This window comes from Triticum urartu, chromosome 5A (genome assembly GCF_056163025.1).
Source record: "Triticum urartu cultivar PI428250 chromosome 5A, HENAU_Tu73, whole genome shotgun sequence".
Classification (NCBI taxonomy): domain Eukaryota; kingdom Viridiplantae; phylum Streptophyta; class Magnoliopsida; order Poales; family Poaceae; genus Triticum; species Triticum urartu.
In genome coordinates, this window is record NC_141877.1 from 419,092,478 (window position 1) to 419,107,642 (window position 15,165).

A 15,165-nucleotide genomic window follows, 5' to 3' on the forward strand; every position below is an offset into this window, starting at 1 on the left:
GGTTGAGATGCTCCGGAGCGTGATCTGGAGGGCAGAGATTCGACGGGCCGTGTTACCAATGGGGGGTCAGAACTCAGAAGTCAGAAGGAGACAAACGATGTCTTCTTATATTCTGTTATAATAAAAAATATGGCTGCTAGTATTTCTTTAAGTGACCGCTTTCTCCTCCAAGTTCCGACCCCGACCCGCTCTCCAACTTGACCCGGTCGCCGGCGGCAATGGAGGAGATGCCGCCGAAGAAGAAGAGAAATCAGGAAGAAGGGGAACAACGAGACCTGGAAAAAGAAGCCAAAGGTACAGGGGGCTTCGATGCGCCGCGCCCCCACCTGCCTCGTGCTTCCAGAGTAACTAATTATTCTTTCTTTCTGACCTAGCAGCTGCCCGCCTGGTGTTCTTGCTGTTCGGCCATGGCACTCAATCGGAGCCGGAGCCGAAGCCGAAGCCCGCTTGCCCTCCCTCCCCCTCCTCCTCCTCCGACCACGACGGCGAGAGCAACTCGGACGACGACAACGATTTCAGCGCCGAGGGCTTGAGGGCGAGGGACGCGGCGCTGAGCGTGTGCAAGTCCGTCGTCTCCATATCCGCCTCCACTGGTAATTTCTTGTTGCCCTTGCGGATTATTGCGGATATGCGATGTCCTAGTATCTTATTACAGTAGTAGTATTCTATACTGCCTAACTCTCACGCGACGCGAGCAATTTGTCTCTTGGCCTTTCCAACTGGGCAGATGGGGATCCTCCGTCCACCTTCGCCTGCACGGGCACGGTCGTCGCTCATGAGGGCTCTGCCACCTGGATCATAACATCTGCATCTCTCATCAGGAAGCCCGAAAGTGACACCGAGGTGCACGAACCGCACGCCGTCAAGGTCAGCAGATTGCCTGCCTCCATCAGTTGCTCTGTTTCTTCATAATGTGCTGATTGATTGGTGAGGGTTGCAGATCGAGGTGCTCCTGCATAACAAGAAGGTTGTGAAGGGGCGGTTGCTCATGTACGACTTGCTGTATAATGTCGCCATTGTTTCCATTGCGCGAGCCAAACTCCCCGCGGCGATGCTCAACGACCTCCCAGACTCCTATTTCTTGACGCCTGGTCTGGTGGTTGCTGTTGCCAGGAAATTTGAGTCTGGGAGGTTGCAGATGAAACGTGGGGAGACACTCCGCGCAGCTTGCGAGTTAGATTGCGATGAACTCATGGTCAGCACTTGCCAATTTGAGCAGGTAAAAGTTTATTTAAAAGGATAACAGATTCAATACTACTCTTAGGGAGCTCTGGTTCTGCTTGTGTTGATAGAAACTAAAGCTCCACAAGTGCTCATATTTCTATGGGTGTGTTTCTTATAGATCTCATTTAATGAATACTTGTTCATGTTCAATTATTTATATCGCTATTCCAGAATTTTTTTATTGGGGGGCTTCTGGTGGATTTAGAGAAAAGGATTCTTGGGATGAATTTCATAGATGAGAGAACCACCCCCTTCTTGCCAGTTCAGATTGTTGGGCGATGCCTGAGACACTTCAAAGCATATGGGTAAGTTATTGTGTTCAACTTATCAGTTTTTTCTTCACCTTCTAGCATAATTCATACGGAAATGTTAACGCCCACACGTGTGGGCGTTTGCATCTCGCCCACACGCGTGGATCTGCGTCCGTTCGTGAGCGCACGAATCTTGGCATATTTCTAGTGCCACGTAGGACAGGCCTGGTGTGTGGGCGTTCAGCCGGTCGGCCACACGGCCGTTTCACCACATAGGAGGGGCTGGTGTGTGGGCGTTCAGCAGTTCGCCCACACGCCACTTTGCACGCACACACAAGGGCTAGTGTGTGGGCATTTGCCATCTCGCCCACACGCCCGTCTCCTCTCCCACACCCAAGCTGCTAGTTGCCATGTGTTTTGCAGTGCACATGGCAACTGCCCCTAGTGTGCTTTATAAGCAGGTGGCAACTCTCTTTTTTTATCCGAGTTTGCCATGTGTTTTGCAGGGTACACGGCAACTGCCTAGTGTGCACGTAAGCAGATGGCAACTCTCTTTTACCGAGTTGCCATATGTTTTTGCACGGTACATGGCAACTGCCCTAACGTGCATGTACATGGCAACTGCCCTAACGTGCACGTAAGCAGATGGCAACTCTTCCTTTTTACATGGCAACTGCCCTAGCATGCTTGTGAGCACATGGCAACTCATTCAACTGCCTAGTGTTAGTATGTGGCAACTCCTAAAGTTATGAAATCATGGCAACTACATTAGATCAGACCATACATGGCAACTGCAGTTGAGCAACCATGGCAACTGCAGTTGTCCGACATGGCAACCGTAGTTCAGCGACATGGCAACTGCAGTTAAACGAACATGGACGAGGGTCTGGACCATGGCAACTGCGGGCGCGCGGTGACCGTCACGCGTGGCGTGCGGGACCAGGAGGTACGAGGCCTGACATACGGGCGTGTGTGCGTTATCAACTTCGCCCACACGCACGCGTGTGAGAGGGATCGGGAGGGAAAAAAAGAGGCGTGTGGGCGCTAGTTGTTTTGCCCACACATAGGTGTGTGGGCTGTTCCTCTTATACACCACACAAAATGTGTGGGTGGACTCCCTAACGCCCACACGTGTGGCACTTATCGGCGTCCAATTCATATTATGTGTGAGGTGTTTACTGTACTTGTTATGACCAAACATTAATGCATGCAACGAAATTTTGTGGTGAGTGCAGGGAAGTCAAACAACCTTGGCTTGGAATAAGGGGTCGTTCCCTTCACTTGTTGGAATCAGCCAGACTGGAGGAAATATGCCATAAGTTCTCTAAGCCACCTTCTGGAGTTTTTGTGGACATGGTACTTATCCACCGGCCAATTCTCCAACCTGCGGTCCCACACCCAGGCCACTTTTTTCAACTCTTTCCCTTTTAATCAACTGCAATTACTTTTGTTGGGACACTTGACAAGATAACTAGCATGAGATGACACTGTTCAGTAAATGATCTGACGATTTCAGGTTGTTGTGTTCTGCTTGCTCTTTCTCTGTCCTTGGTTTGCATTGACTTAATCTGTTGATCACATATATTTCATAGATTCCTGAAGCATCATCTGCAAATTGTGGGGGCGTTGAGGTTGGTGATATCCTTAATCAACTTGATGGGGTTGTTTTGCACTCTATAGCACAGGTATTATTTTTTGATGGGAAATGTTTATGCTACTATGGATGTGTACAATATTGATACTGCCATAAAATAATGCACTTCCCTTCTTGCCACTGCCAGTCCTACTCTCTTTTTCTTTAGTCCCGATTTTAATTTTGTCTCTATTACGGGTTGGTGGGTTGGGTTGTCATAACTTTTGAAGGGAGGCCTAGAGAAATTGCGTAATAAATTTTGTGGGTTTTAGAAATTGTACGCAAATAAATACAATCCGGTTTGATACGTTTTTTGTGATTATAATTGCTTTGCACCTAGTTAAAATTTAGGATGTTTATGATGGATCTTAAATTGTGTGTTCATAAGTACTCCTCCAGTGAGAAATACGTGCCATTTTTGAGATATGTGTAGGCAAACCTTTGAAACTTTTGCTAATGGACTATATTGAAATATTTAGTTTGGATAGATGAATGTCATGTCATATAAGTAGATTTTCCTTGAAATGTTTCATAATATTAGGATGTAGTATTAGGCTTCAAACTGCTTGCTGATGCTATGTAGAGTATGTCTTAGCAAGAAGGTATCAACATTGCAGTCTGCATACAAGCGTTATAGTATCATCCATCTGGAGAGAAATGCACACGCATTCGGAAAAAAAAAGGAGAGTAATGCACGCTAGTGCAGTAGGCAATCTCCTTATCAAAACTTAAGTCCCTCAGCTGCATTGAGCTGAAGAAACTGATGATCAACGACAAGTAATTTTGATGGGAGAGCCAAATGCCAGCAACTCTTTGTCTGTACTTTTCATGAGTTACATGTACTTTTCAAGCGTTATAGTATCATCCATCTGGAGAGAAATGCACACGCATTCGCAAAAAAAAAAGGAGAGTAATGCACGCTAGTGCAGTAGGCAATCTCCTTATCAAAACTTAAGTCCCTCAGCTGCATTGAGCTGAAGAAACTGATGATCAACGACAAGTAATTTTGATGGGAGAGCCAAATGCCAGCAACTCTTTGTCTGTACTTTTCATGGGTTACATATCCATATGTCTGTCGAGAGAATATTTTGACCTATTTAGGTTACATAAAGTAAAACATCATTAAGCATAAAATGACGACTTATATGACATGAAACCACATTTGGTTCTGTGAGGTCTGGCCGCTCAGTGAGCGATATTGTATCTACTGCTTCCCTGCTCCTCTTTACCTAAACCTTTTCCTTCCTCCACCCCTCTCCCTTTTCCCTTTCACATCCACTATTCTACCTGACTTGCTGTCCGTTCAACCCTGTAGTCTACTTTTTGTATACGGCAAATCAGTTCTCATCGATCCCTGAATTGGTTCCCCTTGACTGTGTGGAGCTTATGGTTTTCATCCATTCCCATTTCCCAGCTTACTTCGTTGCTCCTGGACAAAATGGAGGTTGCAATGCATGAGCGTAGACCAGTCATCCTCAAGGTTAGTCCAGGTACCCGCCTGCCTGGGGTGTTTTAGTTGATTCACTAAGTTAACATCAATGTATCTGTGCGTTGCTGAACAGGCACTCATACAGAGACCCAAGGACGGGGCAACGGTTGCTGCAAAGTTAATAGTGGCTGAGCGTCCCCCCGGCGAATGTGATACTTTATTGAACAACAGGTATTCTGTCAATCTGAGAGTCGCGCTTGTATGCACTTCGGGACCCAAACATGTTCTCGTTTGTGTCTCATGATTTACGTTACTTCCTCCTTTTATTTCACATGATGTAATGTGGGTGAAATTTATGCTGAGATCGGTTATCTATTGTAGGTGGACACTGCCCCCGCCAACAGTGTATTACTGGGGCCCCCCGGATATATATGATTGGGTTGATGACGACTCTGACTGATGATTTTCAGCAGCAGGTGTAGGTTGTTTTACTTCGTTTCATCGCTGTGCAACAGCTCGGTTGACTACTAATTTGGCAATAGCTCCCAGGTTGAAGAGTTTTGTTCTAAGTAGTACGAGAAAGAACGAATCAAGTTAAGACAAGCTTACTGAATGTATGGTTTCTTGAACTTTAAAAGTTGTCATTCTCATCAAGTTCTTTTAAGTGTAGTAAGCATGTCATCTAGATCCAAACTCGCCCCAACTACGTATGGTGACATGTCGCGTTGTTAACCAAAGCCACCTCGGCGGTGTCATCAAGTGTCGCACAATGCAAAAAACCATCATTTTACAGAATCGTTCCAAAGTGCATCACATCGAATTTTTAGCAGTCGCAAAACATGATGACCTTTTAACATGTTTTGATGTGGCTAATCCCTCGCGAGATGACGGTGCGCCATGACTGCTCAGTCGGAACCGGCGCGTTTGCTTCTTAGCAACTGTTAAGAGGAAAATGAAATCCACCCCCTTTTTTACTAGATGGCATCTGCTATTTATACAAGGAAAAGGACATCATTGGAAAAGGTGTCTGTTCAGAGGAGGTGCCTGTTCGGCAGGAACCCGACGCGGCAGTTTTACAACTGCCTGCGGTTAGTACAAGCAGGGATTAATCCCATAATTAACACGTGGTTAATTAATTCTAACACTCCCCCTAATCAATGCTTGATCTTGTGAGCAGACATCATCTTGATAAAGTTTTCTCCAAAACCCTGTGAGAAAAATGAGGATAGAGGTGTTTGATATGTTGCCAAAACTCCTTCAAACCCAATAGGAAAAATAAGAAGAAAATGCCGGAACATATAATGATTATTGTCTGTTTAACTCAATATGAGAAAAACCCATAGAATTAAAGGACAATAAATATGTCGTATATACTTTCTTAAAAACTCCGGTGGGGAAAACAGAAAATATGACATATGGTCTTTGTTGATATTACCTCATTAAAAACCTTCTTGAGAACCTATAAAGTAAATTCATGAAGGGAAAAAGAGTATAATATAATGCTTTTAACAGGAACAATTCAGGAAGATACTCCCCATGATTCTTGCAAATTCCGAAGCCATCATATACCAATTCCATGAACATATTTTCGGAATGTAGAAGTTGGTAGAGACTTGGTGAACAAATCAGTCACATGATTTGACTTACAAGATATGCAATATAGTGATATTGCTTATTACGTAACCTGTTTGCATCCGGGCAACACAAGCAACATTATCTTTGAGATAATGGTTGGTGGATGTAGCCATGATGTCTGTTTCGAAGACTCTTCATGAGAGGGCTACCACACCTAGTAGGAACACTAAGCTTGTCTACGATCTGACATAGTGGGGATCTGATCGATGTATCCAATGATATCGGTGTTCACATTTCTGTGAAACTGAAAAACCAGGACAAAATGTTTGATGCCTTGGAGATATTGAAAGATATTCTTAAGTACCAACCAATTGTGTTTGGTGGATCCAATGGCTTATGGAACGTTGAGTCCCAATATCTCATTTCCATCATCTCTTGGTCTAAATCGATCTTTCTCTAGTCTAGAGAATGAACTACCATGAGAGTTATGGATGAATAAGATTTGTCCACAATGAATTTCTCCAATATAATTTGGATATAGACAACATAGTAAATCATAATGTATGAATGAAGGTGCTCAAGTTGTAGTAACGAGCGGTATTTTGGTTTATCCAAATCCTTCATTTTAAACTCCGTCATTTAGATGATTACATGTGTCACAATTGCAGACACACAAATATGGATAATCATCATTGTAGGAGTAATCCTTGTGCACAAGGAACCCACTACGTCGGTTGTACCATATGTACCAACAACAATAAGTCGTATGGTGACTTACTGATTCTACACAGTGTATGTTGCATTTTGTATTTCGATTCAGAATTGAGATTCCATCGGGTATCAATCATATATGTCTGAATCTAGTGATCCACATGGATATGTAATCACTACATCTATCAACTGCAAAGATAGATGATTTTATGCTGCCAATGATATAAGTTATCAGAAAGAGATTCCACCTCTGGAGAATAGTTGGGTATCTGCGTGAACCCTTGTGCTACAATAATTGCTCTATATTTCACCACCTTGTTGTTCTCAATTCTGTTTTCAGAAGAAAACTGGTGTAGGTATTGCTTATGAATACCTTCCCATTATTGAGCAAGATTATTTCTACCAAGATTATACCCTTTGCTTGAGTTCAGTCCGAGTGTTGTTCACACTTTGCCATGGCCATGGTCTTTGGATCTGAATCACTTGAAAGGTTTTTTCAATCTAGTTGAGAAATGTATGTCGACAATTGTAGACTTCCGGTTATATGTTTCTTCAGAATTTATATATCAATATATAGTTGATGGAAATATCGTTGCCCATGGTGACTGCTCGCGATTTCCTAATGCGATTGAGTCGGGTATTCTGATGTCCCGGTCATTGTGTGCACTATGACCTGGGTTGGTGGAGGTTTCCCGTCCACTAGGTGTATACTACCCATTAGGTGTCTGTCAACGTGAAGTTGACTTGCATTTACTGATTCACAGGCCTTGATATCCTTGCTTGCAAGAAGCTAAATCCTGATGTACTATTGCCATACATCTCCCCCTATTGCTTCGAACGGGGAGTGGAGTGATTCTTATTGGTACCTTCACTCTTTCAGGCATATTTTGCAGGATTGTAGGATTGTGTGACACCTTTATAGTCAGCAAATGAATCTGGCAGGTTATTTGCAATGTGTTGCAAATGTTCTGAACGCATGGTTCAGATCTTTGAGTACGTGGATTTGAGGCAAAAATGTGTTGAACATTCCACTAATTTCCTGGCATTCTTTATGGTACTTGAAATCTCCCCCTAATGCCTGGAAATGTTCCTCATTGAATCAGCATACTGGCCTTGAATAACTCACCATGTGAGGGGCCTGAGGTATTGACGGTAATACAGTTATTCCTCACATAGATCCCAACTATATGTTGAGGGGCCAATGATGTACGCCAGGTGGTGATATCGGTATGCAACCGAATTACCGCAGATAGGAAATACTTGGTAGATATCCACATATCAAAGATAGAGGGGAATAATATTATGCAGTTCTGTCATGAGTGTGTAAAACTGCATGACTCCAACGTAAAGTTGGTAAGTTGCAATTACAAAGTAAAGATAATGCAATGAGCTTAACTCTTTGGATAGGATTCTACCAAACCATTTTGAGTCTAGACATTAGGACAAATTGCTAAACTTCAATCTGAGGGCCATAGAGAAGGCACTCAAGGAGAATTCTGCAATGTTATCCATTCGATTTGGTTGAAATCGTTGTCAGGATAATAAGTCAATGGTTTCGTGTGAATAAAGCACACACTTAAGACCATCATGTAGATATGTCTTTTAGAACCATGGAATACCTGAATAGTCTACTCAATGGTTGGGAAGAGCCATTTACCTCGACTTGATGCATTCAAGGAGTCTGAGTGGTTAGGCATACACTTTAAGGTGTGCGAGCCTTAAAATTTGCCTCCCTGTGTCACATATAGTGCACACAAAATCCAAATATTGTAAAAATTAAGCATCATAATAATCATAAACCATTGGAATTGCTGATAGTTTCGGTTTCAACCCAATGTCAATGATGACCAAAGCTGGAATGCCAAGTTTGTCATGCAAAAGACACTCTGGAAAACTATCTCGCATGCAACATGTGCTACGGGTTCTGTAATATGTGTAGTACAACCCAGATGATACATAGAGAATGTGCTTGCCATATCCGTTGCATGTGATAAAGAGAAGATATTTCTCTTTGTTGTTGGCGTAGGTTTCACTATGGAAACCATTTTGACGAATATCTCTATAGCTTAATAGGGTACGAGTTAAACTTGGGAAGCAATGAAACATCCCGACGTTACTCGAGTACCCACGGGGATAGTAAATATGACTCGAGTTGAGCCAACAAATACCTCATCGCATCTAGCGATTTTAAAATATCTCCTTCCTTTCAATGAGAGTGGAAACATTGGACTTCCCTGAGTATAGAGTTTGTGGTGCAAATGTCCACAAGGCACATATCAATTTTCATCGGAATGACTCCCGTAGAAATCTATATATAGACATGAAGATTCTCAAGAAAATTAATGTCGGATATATAGAATACATACAAATGAATTTGTATCAAATTGCTGATACAATATATAATGACAACAATAATCATGTTCTTATTAGAACATCATAAATGGACATAAATAAATAGATCACTAAAGAGACTAAGGGACTAAATGTATAGTCTCCAAACATGTCGGTTGATGCATATTCAACCATCATGCTCTCCATGCTCATAGGGTCTCGTGACAGCTTGATGGTGTCAGATTGAGGGTTTGAAATGAGTTCCAAACCATTACCCTTGAGGTCCTTTGCATCCCGGTAGCATGGCATGGATTGCACGCGCTATCCCATGGGATGCAAGACTGATCTTGATGTCCATGACCCTCTTAAGTAAGTTGTGGCCATTGAGGGCAAGTGCCTCAAATTGTTAGCCATCGATTACTTATAGGGCAAACCAGAGATAATTAATTTACAAGAAGTAAATTAAAAGTCATCATGGTTTTGTAATAAGAATGCAAAAATTTGACTCAAGTGTATAACTTGAAAATGCTCAACCTCAATTGTGGGAACATAACACATTGAAGATCATGCAGATCTCACACTAATAGAGTTACTCTGCACATGGGCAGTAAATCCAAATCATTACCTTGTGTTTTCCTAATATTGAGGTAGATGTTATTGTCAAAAATTTACAAGTTTTGTTGTGCGGGAGAAATCAATCTCGACCGTTGTGACATGTTCATGAAGAATGTCAAAATCTCAATTGCAAATAGACGTATTAATCTCGACAAGTAGCAAACATGGAGATACATACATTCTGAAATACATCGTACTCAACAGAAATACACCACTATTATAATGAATAGTAATGATGTTGCAAACTTGATATTCAAGTGAAAAACTTGAATTGTATAGACCTCAAATTAAATGAGATGATATTATATCAAGTTGCAAGATAATTCAGCAGGGTGAATTAATATTTTGCGAGAGAAAATTAATCTCAATCGCTATGAAATTATTTTGCGAGAGAAAAATATTCTCAATCGCAAATCAATATTGTTGTGCGAGAAAACTTAATCTCAATCGCAAAACAATATCGTTGTAATAATAGGACATGTTATAGGGATTGCTAAAAAGCAAACACATTGAACATGCCACATATAATAACCACATATTTTCTGGAATGTTGAAACTCAACAAAAAATGCAGTAATTAACAGGGCCTAAAATAGTTAAATACTAGTAAATAGTACTGTTAACAGAATCCTATGTGCAAAATCCCAGAAATAGGATACGGTGCACAATCGGTCTGGACCACTGTTCGACCTGTTTTACAAATTCATGCAACTGCAAGGACCTTGATGCACAATGTCGAAGGGATAAGGTTCCTTATCCTCTTGTTTTCATGTGCGGATATGAAATCCCAATGGGGAATTTTTCTATGCCACAGCAGCCTTTCGAGACAGGCTCGCCGACCGGAGGTGCCTTAGCTTCCGTTGGGTACAACGGGCGCGAGCGCCGCGCGGGGGAAGGGGACTGTAACATCCCAAATTTTCAATTTGGAATGTTATACATTAGATCATAATTGCATATCATATTTTATTTGCATTTGGATTTGATCCTAGAATTTCTATGCAACTCAAGGACCCACGGAGAGAGTTGGGAATTCATTATTTTCATATTTGAGTTTTCTCAAATTTTGAGAATAGGATCATTTGATTTTATTTATTTTATCATCAATTATTTCTATTAAAAAAATATGAGAGAGGGAATAAAATGACTTTCCCAAAATAAAGAAATATTGAGGATTTAAGAGTAAAATCAAATAAGATTTTATTTCAGAGTTTTTCATTATTTTATTTGAATTTAGGAAAAATGTGCGTTTTTCAAAATTGCATTTAGGCCCCAAATAAATGTTCACCTTGTGCGGCTTGATTTTAGAAGCCCGTGAAAATTTATTTCGGAATTTTTGGAGTCCGTTTAGTATTTCTTTTTATTTTTCTTCTGCGCGTATTATTTAAAAAAAACAACGAACCGACCTAGGGCCGTGTCCGACTAGGACTCCCGGCCCGTTAGGATATATAAGCCAGGGGGGAGAGGCCCAACCCCAGCCGAACCCTAGCGCCGCCCCTAGCGCCCGCCGCCCGAGGTCCGCCGCCGCCTCGATTTCCGCGCCGGTTTTTTTATTAATTTTTTTTGAAAAAAAACCGTTCGGTTTTTCCGTCGGTTTTTCGTCGGTTTTTTAAATAGATCGGTTTTCCGGTTTATTTAAATAGCGAGCGTTTGTCTATTCGTTCGTTCTAGCGAACGTTCGTCGTTTTTCTTTTTCTCGGATTTAATCCGCGTTTTTTCTGATCGCGATTCCTGATCCGATTTTCTTTTTAGTTTAACTTTTCGCTCGTTTATCGGAATCAGGCGATTCAAGCGCCTAGAGTTTCGTCTCGAAACCCTCTATCCGTTTAATCAACTTAAATAAGTTTTTGCTACTGTAAAATTTGCCCTAGATCCAGATTAGTAGAACGAAGTTGTTTTCTTTCGCCGTTTGACTTTCGTTGCTTCGTTTGGTTTGATTCTTTTTGCAAACCGGAGTTCTTAAGTTGAACCTTCTGGTTAGATCTCTTATTTAAGTTTTACCTGTGCATTAGAGGAGTACTTATTGTATGCTTGTTTGTTTGTTTGCGATAGAGTACCCGGAGTGCGCCGCTTGTTACTTCGAATCGCTAGGTTTCGCGGATCATCAGCAAGGCAAGTAACACTTTGATCATATCTTTTTTACTATCCAGTTTTATTGCATTAGATCGATCCTCAAACATTGCATGATTAGGATCTAATTAAATTGTGGGATGGGAAGTAGATGAGGTAATACCTATTACCTGTTTATTATCAAACATTTGGGAGTTACTTCTACGTTTGCTTATTATGCCATGCTATGCTAGTAGACGTGGATTGGGTGAGTGATATCCATGACAGATGTGAGATTGTTAATTAATGGTTTATCTAAGGTGGCAACTTAAACACACATCTGGGTGGATTGAGGCACCTGGGTATTCCAAGACTTGCCTGTATTCTTTTGGACCGCCACCCAGGCTCAAAGGGATCATGAGACTATTCATACTAGAAACTTTCGTGTGCAGCCACAAGCTATTATGGGCTCTAGCATAGTTGACTAAGTCATGCGAACTCTTACAGTGGTAGACTAGCAGATGTAGGGGATGTAGGTGGTACGGTCTACCCGATCGTAAGGTGCTAGCGCTTCTGAAAGACTATGTCTCGGTCATCCGTCTTCTCAAACACCATGTAGTGCGAGAAACCAAACGGAGACGATCGAGTCTTGTGGGGAAAAGTGCGCAAACCTCTGCAGAGTGTAATAAACTAATCATGGTTAGTCGTGTCCCCGGTTATGGACATCTTGAGTATCTAGTACCAGGATTATCATGTGAATCTCAACATGTTACCCTAAATTAATTTTGTTGGGTTTTGTTTAATGATGATGCTTAATTGGGATTGAGAATGCTGTCAACCATTCTCAATGTTTAACAACCACCATGATAGTAATTAAATTAATTCCTTTGAAGTAGGGAAAAATTGGCTTTACGCAAAACTGTAACCATAGAGCTTTCTACCAGCCAAATATGCATATAGTATAGCTGTTTCATTACATTATCCTCTATGTGTTACCTTGCCAGCATATTCCATGTGTTGACCCGTTTCGGACTGCAACGTTAATGCTGCAGACTTTTCAGATGACGATTAAGGGGTTTTTAGGTCGTGGTTCTATACTCAGTTATGCCGTTGAAGTTGATGGACTCACTTATCTTCCAAGCCTTCCGCTGTTATAGTTATTAGATGGCCTTAAGCCATATTTATTGTAATAAGCTCTCTATGAAGACACTCGATGTAATAAGTGTGTGATTGCTACTCTATTATAAATCCTTCGAGTACTGTGTGGTGTCAGCATTACTGATCCAGAGATGACACCGGAGCACAGAGATCAGACTGTTTGAGGTCTAGTCGCTACAGGGACCCTCAACGACGGCCTGGAAGGCTGCGCCATGGCCGGAGGGAGGAGCGACCGCGGCGCACGCGCTTCAGCCAGCGCCGGCCAGAGGCCGCCATCATGCCTTCTGCAAGTGAGGCCTTGGTAGCAGGCGCTGCGTCAGATGCAGGTGGGCGTTGCTATGGAGGAACGGCCGAGGGCCTCGTCATCCGCTGAGAAGCGGCCGCGCCGTCACGGCTAGTCGCGCTCACGCAGTCTACAGCCGTAGCATGGACGGAGAGGGCCGACGTGCTTCTTGCTGGCCGTAGGCCGCTCGTGCCGTTCAAAATCGACAACGTCGATCCATTAAGGGGTAAGAACATCCTGAATTGTAGAAGACTACCTGCACGCTTACAGTTCTTGTTTGGATTTTCAATCCATTGATCAAGGGTGCCTTTTCCATTCGTCTTTTCCTCCGTTGATGTCTTTCCGATGGAAGGTTGCGAACATTGTCCTGATTCCATCCCCACATGCTCGGATGAAGCAATTCTCGTAAGTGCAAGGATGTTAGGAAAATCAATCAATAATTGAATCTTTGATTAATCACAAGCAGAGAAGATCAAATAAGCAATCTATTGACAAATTCCCTTCTCTATGCAGAATGGGGGTTGCCGGTTGACCCGTCACAGGTCACAGCGATTAGCGCTAATTAGCCTGATCGTGTAGTGACGCCGGCCGCTCGAAAGCCACGCCGCCGGGGCAAGCCAAGGCCGCTCGCCGTTGTTGTTCGAGGGCCGTAGTCGGGGAGGCACCGGGTTCCACGGGCAGGCGTTTCAGGCGTACATAACCGATGCCTGGGATGGCCTATTTCTCTCGTCGGAGAGCAAAGGGCTGATAAGGGTATCTTCAGCCGCGCCCCCAAGAAGGCCCCCCAGGCGTTTTTTCGTCCGCCGGCGCCAAAAAATCGGCCCAGTTGCGCCCCTAAGAGCCCAGTTTTCGCCGGCTCGGGCCGAATTTGGCGCCGGTGGACCCAACCCGAACCCAGCGTGCTGGGGGTCGCTCGGGGGCGCCGGGCGAATCGTTTTTGGCGCGAAGAGCCACGGGCCCGCCGCGTCAGTGACTCTACTCTCTTCTCGCCCCTTCGTCGTCCTCATTGCCTCGTTTCCCGCGGCGAACCAATGCCAAAGCTGCCGCGCGCTGCCGCGCTGGTCAGCCTTCATTGATGCCTCACTGGCGGCGCAGTGAAGGCTGGGCGACGCGTCCCTCGGCCGCCACGCAATCACGCCACGCGTAACGCGCCGGCCAAGCCTACCACGCGGCGTCTCCGCCTATAAAAGCCGACTGCAAGCGCGCCGGAGAGACTCACCCCGATCATCCACCGACAACGCGCTCATTTCTCCCCCTTTCCTCCTCTCGTCGTCACCAGTTGAAAGCATGGCCAAGCGTTTCCCAGGCGATGGCGTGGCGGCGAACGGATTCGGGCACCGTCATCTGCACGAGGACGAGGCTCGCCTCCTTTTCGAGGCCGAGTACCCGGTCCCACCGGACATGCGGGTGCCCGGGGCGTGGAGGATTAGCGCCGACGGCGTGCTAGTGCCCCCGGGCGCGGCGCGGCGTGCGGAGATCGCACGCATCCGCTCGTCTCTGCCGCGTGCGGCGAGGGAGGGGCCCCGGTACGTCCCCGACAGCCCAATCTGGGAGTCGTACTTCCGCCGCCGGCACGACGAGCAGCTCGAGGCCACTAACGGCGTCGTGCCCTCCGGCAGGTTCAACGCCGCCGGCCGGCGTCGGTGGTGGGGCGTGCCCGGGCGCACGTTGGAGTCCGTCCTCGAGTACATTGAGGGCGGCAACATGCCGTGCCTCGAGTACCCCGCTCCCCCGTCCTTCTCACACTGCCGAGGCCGCCGGGGAAGCTCCTGGACGCCGAGGCGCATGGAGACCGGGGTGTCCTCCTCCTCGTTCGGCGGCTCTCCCTGCCTCCACCTCCGCCCCGTCAAGCTGGAGCCCCAGGACACGCCTGTCAGCGTGCGTACCCACAGCTCCAACGCCCTCGTCGA

At 44.6% G+C, this 15,165-nt stretch overlaps 1 protein-coding gene and 1 pseudogene across 1 annotated transcript; both read left to right on the top strand.

The window, feature by feature from the left end:
* The first annotated feature begins 134 nt into the window (after nt 1-134).
* Nucleotides 135-5,191, top strand: LOC125509370 (uncharacterized). Its single transcript, XM_048674337.2, has 10 exons — nt 135-294; nt 378-593; nt 728-867; nt 941-1,219; nt 1,396-1,529; nt 2,711-2,831; nt 3,068-3,160; nt 4,523-4,588; nt 4,671-4,768; nt 4,919-5,191. The coding sequence occupies exons 1-10, from the start codon at nt 219-221 to the stop codon at nt 4,995-4,997; spliced, it is 1,302 nt and encodes a 433-aa protein (XP_048530294.1). The 5' UTR covers nt 135-218; the 3' UTR covers nt 4,998-5,191.
* A 324-nt stretch (nt 5,192-5,515) lies between these two features.
* Nucleotides 5,516-13,908, top strand: LOC147971687 (uncharacterized; annotated as a pseudogene).
* Nucleotides 13,909-15,165: the final 1,257 nt, after the last annotated feature.